Here is a 21,014-nt window from a genome sequence, read left to right as displayed (position 1 = left end):
TTCTCTAAAATCAGAAGTAAGAGTGCCCACTCTCACCATTCCTATTCACTGTAGTACTGGAAGTCCTAGCTAAAACAATTAGGCAAGAAAAGGAAATGAAAGGCATGCAAATGGAAAGGAAAAAGTGAAATCATCTCGGTTTGCAGATAACATGATCTCATATATAGAAAACCCTAAAGACTCCACTAAAAAACTGTTAGAACTAATAAACAAATTCAGGCAAATTGTAGGATACTATAAGAAAACTATAGGCCAATATCTGGAACACACTGGCAAGTGACACATTCCCATTAGAGTCTGAGATCTAGAGAGAAGCAGTGTGCCTGAGCCTAGGGGGGTTTCATCAGTTTTTAGTGGGCCACTCTTTATTCTCTGTTACTCTAGCCCAGTTACATGTCCATCATTTAGAAAGATTGTGTGGGTAGGTTTTGGATTGAAATTTTGTTGTCTTTTGGCACATAAAGTAGTATAAGCATACTTGTTTTATTGTGCTATGTTGTATCATGCTTTACAGGTACTATGTTTTTTACAAATTGAAAGTCTGTGGCAAGTCCTTTGGTGCCATTTTTCCAATGGCATTTTCTCACCTCATGTCTCTGTGTCACATTTTGGTAATTCTGTTGAAGACTGTTGAAATAACAACAAAGGGTTCTAAAGACTGTTACATAGACTTACTTGACAAAGCAACAGCAGGGTTTGAGAGGAACGACTTCAATTTTGAAAGAAGCTCTACTGTGGGTGAAACGCTATCAAACAGCATCACATGCTACAGAGAAATTGTTTGTGAAAGGAAGAGTCAATTGATGTGGCAAACTTTAGTGTTGTCTTATTTTAAGAAACTGCTGCAGCCACCCCAGCCTTCAGCAACCACCACCCTGATCAGGCAGCAGCCGTCAGCATCAAGGTGGGACCCCCCCCCACCAGCAAAAACATTATGACTTATTGAAAGCTCGGGTGATGATTAGCATTTTTTAGCAGCAAGGCATTTTTTAATTGAGGTATGTACATTTTTTTAGATAAAATGCTATCGCACATGTAATAGACTACAGTATAGTGTAAACATAACTTTTATGTGTTCTGGGAATCCAAAAAATTTATTTAACTCACTTTTTTTGCGATAGCTGCTTTACTGTGGTGGTCTGGAACTGAACCAGCAGTATCTCAGAGGCACGCCTATACCAATATTAACAAGCCAGACCAGGTTAAGTTATGATAAACATCAACCCAGCACCTTTTTTCTTTTTTTAGGCCTGCATGCTTGTTTTTCAACCTGATCTCGATATCACACTCTCTGACCTAGCCGAGAACAGTGAAGTGATTATCTGTCTCGATTGCTCCAATTCCATGGAGGGTGCAACATTCTTGCAAGCCAAGCAAATTGCCTTATATGCTCTGTCCTTGATGCGTAGGAAGCAAAAGATCAACATTGTCAAGTTTGGCACAGGTGAGCGCTCTTCGGCCCCAGTCCAAAGTGTGCTTCCTCCTTCATATTAATGTAGAGCTGATGGCTATTCGTACCCTGACCTCATCTGTGGAGTAAGAGGTAGCATAGCATGGAGTTCAAGAACCAGAACACTCGAGCTAGGTCCCTAGACTCAGATTCCAGCTCTACCACTTACTAGCTCTAGATGTCACCTTGGGCAAATTGAACTTTTCCTCGTCTGTAATATAAGAGTAAGAGTTCCTACCTCATAGCCTCATAGTGTTGTTGTAAGGACTGAGCTGATGCATGTAAAGGATTTAAAACAGTGCCTGTTATAGAGCAAGTGCTGTATAAATATTACTAGGTTACCACCAGCTGAACCAAATGCAAGACCCTTGGTTTAACATGTATGAGGGTCCCAAGGATATGGACAGAACACCTGAAATCAGCACAGTAGTAGAAAATCTATAAGGTTTCAGGAAGCATCAGATCAGCCCTTTTAGAGGAAAAGTAATACCATCCTCCAGGTGAGGGCCCGGGGACATCTCAGCCACCAGAAGAAGATACTTTAGGAATGAGAGAAGGAACGGAGTAGAGTGAGGGGACAGTTGTGTCCTATTGATTCTTCTGTGCCATTCAGCAGAAGACTGAGCCCTTTTATGAAGGAGCTAGGGTCTGCTGCTGTCGGAGGCAGAGGTCAAGTAAGGCTGGGGTACCAAGCGCCTGGAAAGAGAATGTGTCCCTCCGGTGGCCAGGCGGTCTGTGCTACTGGGACACCCCACATCTTACTTTGCATGAGTGATCCGCTACAGAACAAAGGTGTACACATGTAATTTTACTCAGAACATTTTACACAGTAAAGTGCATAGTTTCAATGCACTAATTATTTAAAGGAATACTGTGGTGAAGTTTTTTTTTTATATGTTAAACTATCAAACATGATTGTTAGTGGTCGATAAAGTGAATATTTAATAGCTGCACCTCACGCCAATCTTATCACACAGGTTACAAGGAATTATTTTCATATCCTAAGTACATCACAAGCAATAATACACCAACAGAGTTCATTATGGTGAGTAAAAGAACCTTCCTTCATCTCTTGGGTCTTTTCCTATCAAGTTTTAATGGTATTGTCTGGACTTATTCTCCCCAAGACCACTAATAGAACACCCCTAGTCCTTTAGTTTTTTTATGTCAATGGGGCCCTTTTATTATCATTATTATTAATAAAAGCAATATAAACTCATTAAAGAAAAATTAGAAATTAAGAAGGGTAGAAAGAAAAAAAATCACCCACAGTTCTGCCACCTAAATACAACCGGCATTAACAGTGTTGGAATGTTTTCTTCTGTTTCTTTTTTTTCTTTTTCTTAAAATGGCACATGCTGAGAATGGCTAGTTGCCATCTCATTCCAGGCCAGCAAACCCAGGAAAACCATAAAAAAATCAAATAGGTGTTAACCGATAATATTATAGTTACTGTGTGATGTGAAATAAACTAACAGGATATAAGCATAGTTGTTCCACAAATGTGTAATTAAAAAAAAAATCTTTTCAGTGATGATATCTCTAAACCATCATTGAGACATGCTTCAGTAAATGATTACAGTTAATGGTGACTCTACCCAAAAGGAATGAATAACCTTTCACTTCCTTTCCTCCAGTCTGCTACACCTACCATGGGAAATACAGACTTCTGGAAAACGCTCCAATATTTAAATCTACTGTACCCTTCTCAAGGCTTACGGAGCATTCTCCTTATATCTGATGGCCACCTCCAGAATGAGAGCCTGACATTGCAGCTTGTGAAAAGAAATGTCCGGCACACCAGGCTGTTCTCCTGTGGTATCGGGTAAGTGCAGGAGATCTAGTCAGACAGTGAACACTGTGGGGGAAAAAGGCAGCCTGTGGGTAGGTTTTCTTTGTTGGCCTGCACAGGATTTTTAGAAGTTTTGAAGTTGGCAACAGTCTATGGAAGCAGTTTAGCATAGAGTTACAGAGCTCTGGGCAAGTTGTTTAACCTCTTGTCTATAAAATGAAGATGATAATGAAAATATAATAGGATTAATAGGTTTGCTCTGAGGATTAAATGAGCTCATATATAAAAAGTACTTAAGTCCCAGCCCTGCAGTGGGGTGAGGGAAATGTGGTGTAAGGAAGACCACACCTGGCACTGCTAGAAAAAAAAAAGTACTTAAGAACACTTGGCAAGCACCAAATCCATGTTAGATTTTTTTTTTTTTTGCTTAAAAATCCAAACTTCCAACCTATCCTGAGAAGCCTAAAGATCTGGCAATGCCAGGCACACCCCCTTCCCTGGCAGTTCCTGACCAGGGCTAAGGGCCACTGCTTTGGGCGGGCCCCACCCAGGCTCCTAGCTCCTTCACATCTTTCTGGTGGCTGGGCACATTTGCATTTTCAAACCCTGTGATGGACATAGGATCTTTCTCTCAGGAGGCTAGGCTCCCATGATTGTTGGAATGAACACCCTACCCAGTTATAGTTAGCTTCTTTGGATTGAACTGAGGCATATGGTGTAAACATAAGGAAAACACCAAACAGAAGGGGCCAGACTGGTATTTGCACAGATCATGCCTGCACCCTCGTCTCCCTGGACTCTCCCCTAAATAGTCACCATCCTGGCAAGTGATAACCAGGGCTCCCTATTCTGAGGCAGTGCATGGAGCAGGGCAGCCCCTCAACATGGGTGTATGGGTAGAGGTGGGAGTGGTAGCTATTGGTGTCTCTGGGACCACTGTGCTGTCCTGGGCTAAGGGTTCTTTTCAGGCCTCAGCTATGAGCTACAGGAGCTGGGACCCTCCACACCCCTTGAGGGCCCTCCCTGCTGTACCCAAGCCAGACCTGCCTGCCCAGAGGGCTCTTTCCCTCTCTCTGCCCCTCCTCAGTCATAGCTCCTAGTCCTCTTCTCTAATCTGAGGCCTAACAGGACACCACAGACCAACCAGGAAATTTATCCAGCCCACAATGGACTCCCCCAGGAATTGCTCCTAAATGGGCTTTACCTGATTAACTTGTGGACATGGGGTGGCTGGCCCTACCCTGCTGCAGGGATGTGGCCCCCTCCCTGCCTGAGTCAGTGCCCTGTTCTATCTTCCTGGTCACAGCAACACCCCCCTGCTCCCCTGACCAAGTATCAGAGGCTGTGCCAGGGTTATGGATTGACCTCAGTGCAGAAGATCCTGGGCCCTGTTGATTCCTTCTTTGGTGAGAGCCTGTCATGAAACAGACACTCCTTGGTGCTGGACCACGGTGCTGTGTATAGGGAGACAGGCCGCAAGCAATCCAATAAGCTGAAAGGGGAGATGGGTTTTGCTAAGTGCCAGGAAGGAAATAAGAGGGGTACTGTGATGGGGGTGAATGGACATGAACCTCCTTTGGGGGATGACTTTGTGCTTTGACACGACCCAGCCTGAGGGAGCTGAAATTTTTACTGATTTTCTGTCAGGTTTTAGGATCTTTCTAAATGTTTCTGCCTCATTTTATACATGCTCATTTGTATTCACAAACTCTAGCAATATGTGAGTTCTCCAGGGGTAGAGCCTATCCTGCCTGTTGTCACAAACTCTCCTCTTAGCTCCACACAGCAGGAGCAAGAATAGATTCCAAGCAGCCTCAGTAGCCGATGAAATTGATAAAATACAAACTCCAGCTTAGGGGGATTATCTAATTGGTGTTGTAATCACCACCAATTTATTGTGAAGACTAAAGACAAATCCAATCTTTAATCAATAGGCTAAGAAATTTTCAGAAATAACTTTCTTAAGCTCTTTTCCTGAAAAATAATTGTGTCTTTACTATTTCAGGAGGATCCTCTCTAAGAAAGGCTTTCTTAATAGGTTTAGAATTATTGAGAGAAATTCAATAGGACCTTGTCATTTAAGTAGCAAAGCTTATCTTTGCTAGAAAGAGGCTTCTTTATCCCCTTTGCTATCTAGATGCACATATTTTCAGTTTATTAACTCTGCCAGTTCTTGGCCTTTGGGATCAAATTTGGGTAACTGACACTCATTGAAAGTAGGTTGATATTTTTTTCAGTATTCTGGTAACTTTTTGGAGGTTTTTCGGAATCATCTACTCCGTCCTTTGGTAAGCCAGGAGTCAAGAATTTCTGCTCTTTTTTTTTCTATTGTGAAAAAGAAATGAGTTCTCTGATATGTGGGAGCTTAAATTACCCAAACCTTCAGATGTTTTATACTGTCCGTCCTGAGTTTTATCTCTTTAACCTCAACTACGGAGAGTTCTGCATGTACTGTCTCTTCTATTGAGTTTCGAGCTATGTCAACATTGTTAACTACATGAAATTCAAAAATGTTTCTAAAATTTCTTGAAAATTAAAACATGTAAAATGTGATCAGTTCTACAGCAAATCGTCATATCTTAAGGACTTTGTCCCAGTACGGTGCTGGAGTATTTGAGTATTTTAACTCAAAATCCAAACATAGTTGGAAAAAACAGGTACGTTTTTCAAACATCTTATTTCTAGTTTTATGCTTACATGTGGAAATATTATCTTCTTGCACATTTAGTGCCATTAACTTCTGCATTTTCATTAGTGGAAAGGGGACCTAGGAAAATCGGACAAAGGTACTGAAAGCATAGTTACTTAGTTACTGTCTGTCTCGCACCTAGCAGGAACACATTCTCCTTAATTGGGTCATTCTCCTAGCTAATAGTTTGATTTCTTCTTTATAAAGTGTCATGGAGGGGTTTTTTAAAAGTGAAGTATTATACATGTTAGAGTTAATATGCTATTGTGGCAAAATATGCATAAAATTTACCATTTTAACTATTCGTAAGTGACATTCAGTGGCATTAAGGTGCATTAGGGGAGCCTGGGTGGCTCAGTCAGTTGGGCATCTGCCTTTGGCTCAGGTCATGATCCCAGGGTCCTGGGATCGAGCCCTGCATCAAGCTCCCTGCATGGTGGGGAGTCTGCTTCTCCCTCTCCCACTGCCCCTACCTCCTACTCGTGCTCTCTCTCTCATAAATGAATAAAATCTTAAAAAATAATAATATTTAAAGGTACATTCACAATGTTGTGCAGCCATCACCACCATCCATCTCCAGAACCTTGCATCATCCCAAACAGGAACTCTACTCATTAAACAACAACTCCCCATTCCACCCTCTCCCCAGTCCCTGGCAACTACCATTCTACTTTCTGTCTCTATGAATTTGACTACTTTAGATACTTCATGAAAGCAGAATCATACAATATGTGTCCTTTTGTGCCTGTCTTGTTTCATTTGGTATAATGTTTTCAAGGTCTATCCATGTTGTGGCATGTGTCAGAATTTTCTTCCTTTTTAAAGGCTGAATAATATTTCATGTATTCACATACCACATTTTGTTTATCCATTCATTTGTTGATAGATATTTGGGTCGTTTCTACCTTTTAGTGGTTGTGAATTATGCTGCTATGATCATGTATTGGCATATAAGCAAGTATTCAGGTCTGATTTCAGTTATTTTAGGTATGTAACAGAAGTGGAATTTCTGGATCATATGACAATTCTGTGTTTAGTTTTTTAGGAACTGTTATACTGTTGTTCACAGTGGCTGCACCATTTTACATTCCCATGAGCAATGTACTAGGGTTCCAATTTTTCTACATAATTGATAGCACTTGTTTTCTGGTTTGGGTTTTTGTTTTATAATAACCATCATAGGGTGTGACGTTGTATCCCATTGGGGTTCTGATTTGCATTTCCCTAATGACTAGTAATGTTGAATATCTTTTCATGTGTTCATTGGCCATTTGTATATCTTCTTTGGAGAAATGTCTATTCAAGTCCTTTATAGGATTAATTTTTATAACTGGAATCTACTCCCTGTCAGAGTTGTATATTAGTAATTAACTAATGGAATATGGGGATGTCTTATGTATTAAATTATGTGCCAATGCTATTATTAAGAATTCTATTTAAAATCTTTTTGAAAAAGTACCCTGAGCAGGAAGGAGAAAAACAAAAACAAAAGCAAAGAGCTACAAATCCCAAAAGATAGAATGTAAAATTATTTTCAGTGTTAAGTAACTATTTTCTGGACATAACATTGAAAGAGAAATAATTTATCTCTTATAGATAGAAGACCAAATGACTAGGTTACATTCTCCAAGTTGCCACTCTGTCTCTGTCAAATGGCAGCAACTAAGTACAGATGCACCTGAGCCTCTGCTGGCTCCAGCCCAGGTGCAGTCCTTGTTCCACAATGAGCGACTCCTTGTCTATGGATTTATTCCTCATTGTACACAGGTAAGGAACCACAGAGCTTGTTTTACTATGGGAAGAGCTACGTATGTTGCCAACAGTTTTCTTTTTCTTTTCTTTCTCTTTTCTTCCCTCTCCCCCCTCAAATCATAATATGCTGGCAAATTTTCTCCTTCTGGAAACCTAATGGTTATTTAACTAGGGATACTGGGGAGCCTTTTAATTTCCATTAAAAGGAAAGAGAAAATCACAGTGAAACTAACTGAGACACTATGGAGTGAAAAAGCTAATAAGGGATTCCACCCCACCCCACCCCCATTTCAGGCAACTCTTTGTGCATTGATTCAAGAGAAAGAATTTTCTACAGTAGTATCAACTACCGAACTTCAGAAGACAACTGGAACTGTAAGATTCAAAACTTTAACTATGAACTCACTCTTTGAAAGTTGTAATAATTTTATATTTTCATATCTAATGCTCCATGTACTTCCTTTGTTGTTCTTGTTTTTCTGTTCTGACACTTCAGTACACAATATGATATGGAGGATTGTTATCTGTACAAACGAGGACACTTTCATTCAGTTTCTGATGAAACAGTTCTTCTGATGTTCTTGGGTCTAGGTGTATCCATATGGGCATCAGTGGATATGACTAACTGCAATTAAATTTGGTACTTTATATGTGAACATTTTTTAGGGAGGTTCTCGAAGTTGTTTGTGACATGATAAAAATTAAGGGCCACAGATCAACCTGTGTTATTTTGAAATATTAGGTATAACAGTACTGAACTAAGAGTACACATATACTGAGAATGTCTTTGTTATTTCTACTTTTGGATTAAAAGCAAATTAATTATCACCAAAAAATTTGTAGTATTTGCATTAGTACTTAATCTATTAGAGTCAGACCTGGAAAGTCCCTAACCTATCTATACTATATATATGTAGCTTTATTCATGGGAGTATTTGCATGGCCAGATAAACTATTTCCCAGACATTGCAGATTTTTTGTTTTTCTTTTTTCTAATAAAATATGGCTTACTTTTTGGCCCTGAATCAGTAATTATAACTTACTATTTGCCAGTGATATATGTCTAGAACTTAAGGGAATCTTCATATTGTTTTAAAAATTGAATCTAAGGGGGAAATTAATAAGTAAAAGGATTTTACCTAGGAAGAGGTCATTTTCCATAAAATTGCAGTTTTTATAGTTGTACTTCCTCTGTGAATTGTGGCCTTATTGATAACAAAATTTCAAGAGTTAGAATTATCATTGTAAGCAGACATTGCTATTAAAATCAGTTGTGTTTGTTAGTCATTGGAGAGGAAGGGGGCAGTCCTTCACCTTGCACTTCCCAGGGCATGTTTTGCTGCCCCTGCCCTTCAGAGTGGAGGTCACATTCACAGTTAGGCATCACAACACTAAGCTGACTCTTCCTACAGTAGAAGAACAGTTTAAAATTTTTGAAATAAGTTGAATTGACAAAAATGCCCTTTTATAGAAGAAGCAAAACTGTAGGCATAGAAAACAGATGAGTGGGTGCCAGGGGCTGGAGGTGACAGCAAGGGGCATGAGGAGTGCCCTTCACTTTTGAAAGTGAAGGAACTCTTCTGTATCTTTATTTCAGTGGTGGTCACACAACTGTATACATTTGTTACAACTCATCAAACTAAACACGTAAAAGGGGTGAATTTTATTGTATGTACTATTATACCTCAATTTTAAAAGTGGTTTTCTAAGTAAGACTTTAATTAGAAGCCATTGAATCTTTTTTTCCCCTTTGCTGCTTAAACACAGATGATCCACAAGCTGACAGCACGAGCTCTGATCCGAGATTATGAAGATGGCATTCTCCATGAAAATGAAACAAATCATGAGGTTTGCTCTTTTCATTGTTCTTCATCCTTCTTAAATTGATTTATCCATGGAAATGTAAAGTGAGGATAGTTGGATGGAGAAACATGGTATGGGGGCATTCATCATTGTATCTGTACTTTCTGCGCCTGGGGTGCAGGGTGCTCAGTAAATGTCTGTTGAATGAATTAATGAAAGAACAGATGTCATGGGTTTCCTAAGAATTCTGTGATCATTTTACTCATCAGAAAGAGGCCAGAGGAGGGCTCTGAGAATGTTTGCTGAGTGCCTGTCATAAATATCACCTCAGATCTCAAACACTGTAGGCATTGGTATTCTCATCTTAGTGATGAAGGAGCCCAGGTGCAGGACAGGCGGGTGACCAGCCTAAAAACACACAGTGGAGCCAAAGCCCACCCTGCTCCTTCTTCACTGACCTGATGAGGCCCCCGGCAGGGGGTCCCACTCAGGCAGCCCACCTGATGGCCTGGTGCCTCTGTAGCTGTGAACTTAAATGAGCTTAGGAGCAGTGGTGCTCAGTGCCCTCCCAGAAAGAAGGAACCAGAATGCCTCCCCTGGCTGTTAATGCAGTCACAGCAGATGATAGATGGCCTTGTGTTTTCATTGTACTCCTTTGCTGCCCTTGGATTAGCAGCCTTGTGTCCTGTTTTACTTAAGGCCTTTTTTTTTTTAATTTTATTTATTTATTTGAGAGAGAGAGAGAGATTACGAACTGGGGAAAGGGTAGAGGGAGAAGCAGACTCCCCGCTGAGCAGGGAGCCCAATGTGAGACTCGATCCCAGGACCCTGGGACCATGACCCAAGCTGAAACGAAGATGCTTAACCGACTGAGCCACCCTTACTTAAGGCCTTTTTATCTCTGGGGGCAACTGACCAGCCCTGCCACCAAATGGTTTTGAACAAGTCACTCCACATCTCCACACCTTGGATTCTTCATCTTTAAAATGGGAGGCATGGACTGTCTGTAAAAGAATGTAGAAACTCACCACACTTGAGAGTGAGAGTTCTTTGTAACCATAAAGAGCTATATAAATATGAATTGTTTTTTTATATGACTTAGCCAGTCACTTGATCCTATTTTTCAGAGAATGTTGAGTCACCTACTCTAGACATTTAGACAGGGCAATTGACTCAATTTAATTTGAAATACTAATTATAAAATGGTTTATTTTATAGAAAAACATTTGTTGATTATTTAATAATTGTTTTATTGGTCATACATAGCTAAACAGTGAAAAATAAAATAAGATGTGACTTCATTTGTTTGATTGTATTTTAGATGAAGAAGCAAATCTTAAAATCTCTGATTATTAAACTCAGTAAAGAATACTCTCTCATAACACAATTTACAAGCTTTGTGGCAGTTGAGAAAAGGGTATGTATTTGTTAATTCATGGTTATTTCATTTTTATTTACATATTAAGAAAATTACTCTTGCTCTGACTGTTACTGACAATATCTACATTCATGGCTTGTGAAGAGCAGGGAGGGGAGAGGCAGGGAGGACCATCAAACCAGGGCCTCACGCTCATGAAGGGCTCATTATCATCTCTCTAAGTGGGTCACATATGTTATATTTTTAATGTTATAAATTATTACTTAGTTATATGTGTATTTCTGAAATGCATTGTGATTTTATTGCATTTTGGCGTTTCTCATCTTTTACTAATGCAAGACCCTCAACAAATAGAAAGGGCTTGAGCTTCCCTTACCCTGTGAGAGGCCCTTTCTCTTTCATAAGCTTAAAAGGAAAACCCACAGAAGGCACTTACCACAGCTCCCACACCCAGCTCAATAAAAAGGAAAACCACTCAACTGAGCAAACTTGTGTTTTTAGACTCTTTCTCCCTCCCTTGTGGCCCAGGACAAACAATCTAATCTGACACCTACACATATTTCAAACTAAGGATTCACTAGGCTTTAGAATGTATAGTAATCACTGAATTTGATAATGTCTGTTTTGTTTTTACCTAATTATGATTCAATATAGGATGGTAAGGAGTCACCTTCTCCTAATATTCCAAATATTTTGGAACTTATTGCCAAAGAAGATGTAGATTTTCTGCCATACATGAGCTGGCAGGAGGAGCAACCAGATACCAGTGTGGCACAGGTAAATGTTAATTACCAAATAAATTAATATTGTGTTTCCATATTTGTAGGATTGTGAGGGGAACCCTTTGTTTAAAATATCACCCTTATTGCTTGTATACACAGAAACTGTTGTTTCCCTCAAAATGGAAAATAATTGCACATTTATAAAAAAGCTGTTACATGACTGAGAAAGTCACCATAGATAAATGTAGCTGTAAAGTACCAAAGGGGAACAACTGTGATTTGGCTTCATTCATAGACAAATAAACTGTCATACAAGAAACTAAAGTCACTTACTCTAAGTAATTAATAGGTTCATCATGAAAGTAGAGATAAAAGTCCTATCTGAGAATCTAAATTCACCACTAATAATTCTTAAAGGTTATAGTGCTTTATACTATGGCCTTTGTAGCCAGAAAAAGGATTGAAAAATGTGACTCCCATAGAATTGAAAGGCATATTCAAAACCAAAGGAACAAAACAGTGCTAATAAGACCCTTAGGTATCTGGGTTAGCAGAATAAAAATGCCAAAATTTAGGAATTTAGAATCTAAGGAAAAAATTTGAGAGGAATTTTGGGAAAATGTAATATATGCAACATTCATTTTCTTTGATCCATTTTGAAGTTATTATGTCAATTAAGCATATAAAAACACATTAAATGTCATTTGCTTACTTTGTTCATAAGATCATAATCTGAGATGGTAAATAACAACACAGCAACAACAAAACCAAACCATAAATGTTTCCTCAAATTCTTCATGCAGAATTTTTGTTTTGTTTTATCTTACAGTTGTCTTTAAAGCAAGGAGAGAGGGATAATAACTTCTAAAAATCCTGTTTCCACTCTTTTTCTGAATTCACTTCTCTGGTCACATAGGTCCTACTAGAGAGAAGAGAAACAGTGGCCACCACCGAACAGATGGGCAGTGGCAGGGCTGGGGAAATGACTGTGTCCCAACTAGTAAATAAAGAGGTAGGCAGCCTTTGGTGCACCTCCCCTGTTGCTGCAAGCCCCTCCTCCTTTGGCTGAAGCAAATTCCAGGGGATTTAAAGAGCTGCACCTTTACTCCCCCTGCTCATTTTTTGCTCTTCCCCTTTTGGGAGTCAGACACTGAGGACTAGTTTTTGAATGCAAAAACAACTCCTATATGGTGATAATTAAAAAGTAACTGCCCATACCCGAGGAAAGGCTCAGAAAAGACTTAAGAAAGACATTAAGTTTATACTTCAGGCTGATCCTTACCACAGAGACAGCCTAAAACAATTAAGAAGGAGAAAAGAATAATAAAAATACAACAAATACTGAGGAAGGGAGAGAATCTCATATCCAGATTTACCACACTTATTAGATTCAAATATTCAGTGTTCAAGGGGAAAAATCATAAGCACACAAAGGAACAGGAAAGTACAGCCCAAACAAAGAAAAAAATGAAACAATGGGAACTGTCCCTGAAAAAGACAAAATGGCAGATATATTAGACAAAGATTTTAAAACAGTGATCTTAAAGGTGCTCAGAGAACTAAAGAAAGATGTGGAGAAAGTCAAGAAAATGATGAATGAATGAAATGGAAATATCAATAAAGAGACAGAAGACTTAAAAAGAAACCAAGAAGAAATTCTGGAGCTAAAAAGTACAATACCTGAAATGAAAAATTCACTAGAGGAATTCAAAGGCAGATTTGAGCAGGCAGAAGAAAGAAGCAGTGAACTTGCAGATAGGACAGTGGAAGACTTAATATTATTAAAAGTGTCAGTATTAACCAAAGCAATCTATAGATTCAATGCAATCTCTATCAAAAGCTCAGCAATGTTATTGCAGTAATAGAAAAATCCACCCTGGAATTCAGATGAAATCTCAAGGTACTCCAAATAGCCAAAACAATCTTGAAAAAGAACAACACTGGAGGACTCACACTTTGAAATCACTCACTGATTTCAAAACTTGCTCAGTGTTACAGTAATCAAAGCAGTGGGATAGTGGTATAAAGACAGACTTTTATAGACAAATGGAATAGATTAGAGAGCCGAGAAATAAACCCTTGCATATGTGGTCAAGTGATTTTTGACAAAGTTACCAAGACCATTCACTGGGGAAAGCACAAATGATGCTGGGAAAACTGGAGATCCACATGTAAAAGAATGATATGGGACCCTTACCTACTATCATATATAGAAATTAACTCAAAGTGGATCTATGACCTATATATAAGGCCGAAAACAATATAAATCCTAGAAGAAATATAGGACAAATCTTCACCCGTTGGATTTAACAATGATCTGGCACAAGTAACAAAAGAAAAAAACAGAGAAATTAGACTTCCTGAAAATTTAAAAAATTTTGTACATCAAAAGACACTATCCACAGAATAAAAAGATAACCCACAGATAGGGAGAAAATATTTGAAAGTGATATACCTGAAGGGATTAATATCCAGAATATATAGAACTCCTAAAACTCAACAACAACAAAACAAATAACCCAGTTCAAAAATAGGGCAGGGGCGCCTGGGTGGCTCAGTCAGTTTGGCATCTGACTCTTGGTTTTGGCTCACATCACAATCTCATGGGTTGTGAGAGCAAACCCTATGTCAGGCTCCATGCTCAGCAGGGAGTCTGCTTGAAGATTCTTTTCCTCTGCCCCTCCCCGCCTTTGTCTCTTTCAAATGAAAAATAAATCTTTAAAAACATTTTTAAAAATAGGGCAAAGGAAGGAAATGTTGAAAAAGAAAAACAAAGCTGGGGGCATCACGTTGCCCAATTTCAAGCTGTATTACAAGGCTGTGATCACCAAGACAGCATGGTACTGGCACAAAAACAGACATATAGACCAATGGAAGAGAATAGAGAACCGAGATATGGACCCTCAACTCTGGTCAAATAATCTTTGACAAAGCAGGAAAAAACTTGCAATGGAAAAAAGACAGTCTTTTCAATAAATGGTGCTGGGAAAATTGAACAGCCACATGCAGAAGAATGAAACTCGACCATTCTCTAACACCATTCACAAAGATAAACTCAAAGTGGATGAAAGACCTCAATGTGAGACAGGAATCCATCAAAATCCTAGAGGAGAACATAGGCAGTAACCTCTTTGACATCGCCCACAGCAACTTCTTTCAAGATACATCTCCAAAAGCTAGTGAAACAAAAGCAAAAATGAACTTTTGGGACTTCATCAAGATAAAAAGCTTCTGCACAGCAAAGGAAACAGTCAACAAAACAAAGAGGCAACCCACAGAATGGGAGAAGATATTTGCAAATGACACTACAGATAAAGGGCTGGTATCCAAGATCTATAAAGAATTTCTCAAACTCAACACCCAAAAAACAAATAATGAAGTCAAAAAGGGGGAGAAGATATGAAAAGACACTTCTCTGAAGAAGACATACAAATAGCTAACAGACACATGAAAAAATGTTCATCATCATTAGCCATCAGGGAAATCCAACTCAAAACCACACTGAGATACCACCTTACACCAGTTAGAATGGCAAAAATGGACAAGGCAAGAAACAACAAATGTTGGAGAGGTTGTGGAGAAAGGGGAACCCTCTTACACTGTTGGTGGGAATGCAAGTTGGTACAGCCACTTTGGAAAACAGTGTGGAGGTTCCTCAAAAATTTAAAAATAGTGCTACCCTATGCCCCAGCAATTGCACTACTGGGTATTTACCCCAAAGACACAGATGTAGTGAAAAGAAGGGCCATATGCACCCCAATGTTCATAGCAGCAATGTCCACAATAGCCAAACTGTGGAAAGAGCCAAGATGCCCTTCAACAGATGAATGGATAAAGAAGATATGGTCCATATATACAATGGAATATCACTCAGCCATCAGAAAGGATGAATACCCAACTTTTACATCAACATGGATGGGACTGGAGGAGATTATGCTAAGTGAAATAAGTCAAGCAGAGAAAGTCAATTATCATATGCTTTCACTTATTTGTGGAACATAATGAATAGCATGGAGGACATTAGGAGAAGGAAGGGAAAAATGCAGGGGGGGAATTGGAGGGAGAGATGAACCATGAGAGACTATGGACTCTGAGAAACAAACAGGGTTTTAGATGGGAGGGGGGAGAGGGGATTGGTTAGCCCGGTGATGGGTATTAAGGAGGGCACGTACTGCATGGAGGACTGGGTGTTATACGAAAACAATGGATTGTGGATCACCACATCAAAAACCAATGATGTATTGTATGGTGACTAACATAACATAATAAAATTTTTAAAAAATTAAAAAAAAAACAAATAAAAATAAAAGTAGGGCAAAGGACTTGAATAGATATTTCTACAAAGAAGATATATGAATGGTCAGTAAGCACACGAAAAGATGCTCAATAGCAATACAGGCCTTCCTCAAGAAGGAAGAAAAGTCTCAAATACACAACCTAACCTTACACCTAAACGAGCTGGGAAAAGAACAGAAAACAAAGCCTAAATCCAATAGGAGAAAGGAAATAATAATGATTAGAGCAGAAATAAATGATATAGAAATTTAAAAAAAAACCCAGATCAATGAAAGTAGGAGCTGGTTCTTTGAAACAATTAACAACATTGATAAACCCCTAGCCAGACTTATCAAAAAGAAAAGAGAAAGTACCCAAATAAATAAAATCATGAATGAAAGAGGACAGATCACAACCAACACCAAAGAAATACAAGCAATTACAAGAGAATATTATGAGCAATTATATGCCAACAAATTAGGCAATCTGGAAGAAATGGATACATTCCTAGAAACATATAAACTACCAAATCTGAAACAGGAAGAAATAGAAAATCTGAATAGACCCAAAACCAGCAAAGAAATTGAATCAGTAATCAAAAACCTCCCAAACAAACAAGGGTCCAGGGCCAGATGGCTTCCCAGGGGAATTCTACCAAACATTTATTTTTTTATTTTTTAAAATATTTTATTTATTTGAGAGAGAGAGCACAGAGGGAGCAGTAGAGGGAGAAGCAGGCTCCCTGCTGAGCAAGGAGCCCGATGCGGGACTCGATCCCAGGATGCTGGGATCATGACCTGAGCCAAAGGTAGCCGCTTAACCAGCTGAGCCACCCAGACGCCCCGAAACATTTTTTTTTTAAGATTTTATTTATTTATTTGAGAGAGACAGAAAGAGGGAGAGAGCGACATAGTACCAGAAGTCCTAGCCTCAGCAATCAGACAACAAAAAGAAATAAAGGGCATCCCAATCAGCAAGGAAGAAGTCAAACTTTCACTTTTCTCAGACAACATGATACTCTATGTATAAAACCAGAAAGACTCTACCAAAAAATTACTAGAACTGATACAGGAATTCAGCAAAGTTGCAGGATATAAAATCAACACACAGAAGTCTGTTGCATTTCTGTACACTAATAATGAAGTAGCAGAAAGAGAAATCAAGGATTCAATTCCATTTACAATTGTACCAAAAACCATAAGATACCTGTGAAAAACCGAACCAAAGAGGTAAAAGATCTGTACTCTGAAAACTAACAAATACTAATGAAACAAATTGAGGAAAACACAAAGAAATGGAAAAAGCATTCCATGCTCATGGATTGGAAGAGACTTCTCCAGAGGCAAGGGAAACAAAAGCAAAAATGAACTATTGGGACTTCATCAAGATAAAAACTTCTGCACAGTGAAGGAAATAATCAACAAAACCAAAAGACAACCAATAGAATGGAAGAATATATTTGCAAATGTCTCTCAGATAAAGGGCTAGTATCCAAAACCTGTAAAGAACTTATCAAACTCAACACCCAAAAAACAAATAATCCAATCAAGAAATGGGCAGAATACACGAACAGACATTTCTCCAAAGAAGACATACAAATGGCCAACAGACACATGAAAAAATGCTCAACATCACTCATCATCAGGGAAATACAAATCAAAACCACAATGAGATACCACCTCACACCAGTCAGAATGGCTGAAATTAACAACTCAGGAAACAACAGATGTTGGCAAGGATGCAGAGAAAAGGGAACCCTCTTACATTGTTGGTGGGAATGCAAACTAGTGCAGCCACTCTGGAAAACAGTATGAAGGTTCTTCAAGAAGTTAAAATAGAATTACCCTATGACCAGCAATTGCACTATTAGGTATTTACCCAAAGGATACAAACACAGTGATTGGAAGGGGCACCTGCACCCCAATGTTTATAGCAGCAATGTCCACAATAGCCAAACTATGGAAAGAGCCCAGATGTCCATTGACAGATGAATGGATCAAAAAGATGTGGTGTGTACACACACACACACACACACACACACTGGAATATTACTCAACCATCAAAAAGAATGAAATCTTGCCATTTGCAATGATGTGTATAAAACTAGAGGGTATTATGCTAAGTGAAGTCAGTCAGAGAAAGACAAATACCATATGATTTCACTCATATGTGGAATTTAAGAAACAAAACAGATGAACATAGCGGATGGGAAGGAAAAATAAAATAAATAAAATTAAAGAAGGAGGCAAGTTGTAAGAGACGCTGAACTCTTGGAAACAAACTGAAGGTTGCTGGAGGGAAGGTGTTTGGGAGAAAGGGATAATTGGGTGATGGGCATTAAGGAGAGCACTTGATGTGATGAACACTGGGAGTTATATGCAAATGATGAATCACTAAATTCTACCCCTGAAACTAATAATACAGTATTGTTAACTAAATTGAATTTAAATTTAAAATTAAAAAAAAAAGAATTCTGCATCAAATTTAGATGTAAGCCTTACCAATAGTTACAGAAACATTTAGCACTATGACACGTTATTTTTTTAGCTATTTTAATAGTCTTCTATTTTCACTTTTGATAATTAAGCCTCTAAAATTGCAATTGAACCAGCTTTAAACCATCATATACCATTATTTTTTTATTATAGGAATGAAATTATTGAGACATATTGCATTAATGGTTAAAATATAATTATAATATAATTAAACAGATGTACTTTAAAAAAAAAGGATGTCTGAACTTACCACTTCTGTTCAACATTGCATAGAAGACTGTAGCTGGTACCTAAAGCAGAAAAAAATGTGTATATGTATATATGTCTATAATATATATATATATATACACACATATATACACACATGTATGTATATATATATACATATATATATATAAAGCATACATATTGGGAAGGAAGAAGTAGAGCTGTCTTTACTCATAAGCAACCTAATTATTTCTGTAGAAAATCTTAAAGATTCTATAGAAAGACTAGTAGAACTAATGACAAGGTTATAGGATGCAAGTGTCAATATTAGAAACCAACTGGACTTCTGTATACTGGCAACAATCAAAAATTGGAATTTAAAAATCAATACCACTTATAATATCATAGAAAACAGGAAATACGTAGAATCAAATTTGGCAAAATAAGCAGGACCTGTACACTGAAAATTATAAAACATTGCTGAGAAATTTGTGATTGAAGACCTAAATAAATGTTCTTGGATTAAGTGACTCTGTATTGTTAAGATATTGATTCTCCTCAGATTAATCTATAGATTCAGTTCAATCCAACTCCCAAGTCCCAGCAAGTTTTTTGTTTAGAAATTGACACACTGATTCTAAATTGTATATGTAAATGTAAAGGATCTTGGTTAGCCAAAACAACCTTGAAAAAGAAGAAAAAGTTGGACGCCTTACACTATCTGATTTCAAGACTTATTATAAGGCTACAGTAATTAGGAGAGTGTGATATTAGTGTAAAATAGACATCTGCACCACAGGAACACCACTGAAACATATAACCGTTGGAACAGAGTAGAGAGTCTAGAAATATATCCACATATATAGGGTCAACTGATTTTCTACAAAGGTGTCAAGGCAATTCAATGGGGAAAGGGTGATCTTTTTCAACAAATGATTCTGGAACAATTGGATGGCTATATACCAAACAAACAAAAATGAACCTCTATCCTTAGCTCACACCATGTGCAAAGATTGATTGGAATATAGACCTTGAATGTAACAACTGAAGCTAGAATATCTGGAAGAAAATGTAGGAGAAAATGTTAATGAATTTGTGTTGGACAGAGGTTTCTTAAATTAAAAAAAAAAAACTCTAAAAAAATTGGTGAATTGGACTTCATTAATATCAAAAACTTTTGCTCTTCAGAAGATACCATTAAGCAAATGAATGGGCCAACCACATTTGTGAGAAAATATTTGTAAAACTTATCTGACAAAGACATCTAAAATATATAAAGCAATCTTACAATTCAATAATAAGGTAACCCAATAAAATAATGAACAGATTTCAACAGACACTTTACCAAAGAAGACATACAGATGGCAAGCAAGCATATGAAAAGATGCTCAACCTCATCAGTCATATAAGAATATGCAAATTGGAGCCACGATGCGATACCTTTCCATACCCACTGGAATGGCCTAAAAGGGGCTGACAGTACTAGATGTGGCGAGGATGTGGAACACTAACTCCCATGCGCTGCTGGTAGAGGTATAAAATGGCACAACCATTTTAGAAACTCTTCGACAGTTTCTTAAAAAATAAAACCTACACCAACCATTTGACCCAGCCAAATGAAATGAAGGTGTGTGTTCAAAGATTTCTACATGAGTACTCATTGTGGCTTTATTTGTAGTAGCCAGAAGTTGGAAACAACCATCAGGAGATGAATGAATAAACAAACTGTGATATTGCTGTATGATGGAATACTACTCAGAAATAAAAAGGAATTAACTGTTGATACATGCAACTACATGGATGAATGTCAAGACAGTTAATGCTGAGTAAAAGAAGTCAAACAAAAAATAGAAATTGTATGATTCCTTTAATACAAAATACATGTAAACCAATCTGAAGTTATTGTAAGCAAATAGTGGTTGCCTGGCAACAGCGAGGGGAGGAATGAGATGGATTACAAAAGGGCACAGGAATATCTTGGGAGTGGTGGTTATGTTCATTCTCTTCATTGTGATAATGGTTTCATGATGTATACTCATGTCAGAACTCACCAAATTATACACTTTTTTTTTTTTTTTTTTTAAGTAAACTCTACCCCCAGTGTGGGGCTCCAACTCACGACCCTGAGATCGGGAGTCACATGCTATACTGACTGAGCCAGCCAGGTCCCCCTCAAATTATGCACTTTAATATGCAGTTTATTGTACATCAATTATACCTAAGTAAATCTATTCTGAAAATTTTAATTAGCTCTAACCAAATTGCCCTCTGTGTAGGTTATGTCAATTCACAATCCCATCACTAGCATGCAAGAGGCTTTTACTCTGTCCCTCTTTAACCCAGTGTATCATTCAAATGTTTGATCTTTGCAAATCAGACAGGTGAGAAATGTGTTAGTGATATTTTAATTTTCATTCCTTTGTGAATGAAGATGAGCATGTTTTCATATTT

At 38.0% G+C, this 21,014-nt stretch overlaps 1 protein-coding gene across 1 annotated transcript in view; it reads left to right on the top strand.

Annotated features, from left to right (window-relative positions):
- PARP4 (poly(ADP-ribose) polymerase family member 4) overlaps window positions 1-21,014 on the top strand; it is a 102,429-nt gene that overhangs the window by 56,366 nt on the left and 25,049 nt on the right. Inside the window, exons 23-32 of the mRNA XM_021678183.1 lie at window positions 1,249-1,444; window positions 2,428-2,495; window positions 3,088-3,275; window positions 5,800-5,899; window positions 7,528-7,698; window positions 7,978-8,058; window positions 9,451-9,531; window positions 10,808-10,903; window positions 11,519-11,641; window positions 12,503-12,598. Coding sequence (XP_021533858.1) covers window positions 1,249-1,444; window positions 2,428-2,495; window positions 3,088-3,275; window positions 5,800-5,899; window positions 7,528-7,698; window positions 7,978-8,058; window positions 9,451-9,531; window positions 10,808-10,903; window positions 11,519-11,641; window positions 12,503-12,598 — 1,200 coding nt within the window. The remainder of the gene's footprint in view (window positions 1-1,248; window positions 1,445-2,427; window positions 2,496-3,087; window positions 3,276-5,799; window positions 5,900-7,527; window positions 7,699-7,977; window positions 8,059-9,450; window positions 9,532-10,807; window positions 10,904-11,518; window positions 11,642-12,502; window positions 12,599-21,014) is intronic.

This window comes from Neomonachus schauinslandi, chromosome 3 (genome assembly GCF_002201575.2).
Source record: "Neomonachus schauinslandi chromosome 3, ASM220157v2, whole genome shotgun sequence".
NCBI classification, from domain to species: domain Eukaryota; kingdom Metazoa; phylum Chordata; class Mammalia; order Carnivora; family Phocidae; genus Neomonachus; species Neomonachus schauinslandi.
This window is presented reverse-complemented; position numbering and strand designations above follow the sequence as displayed.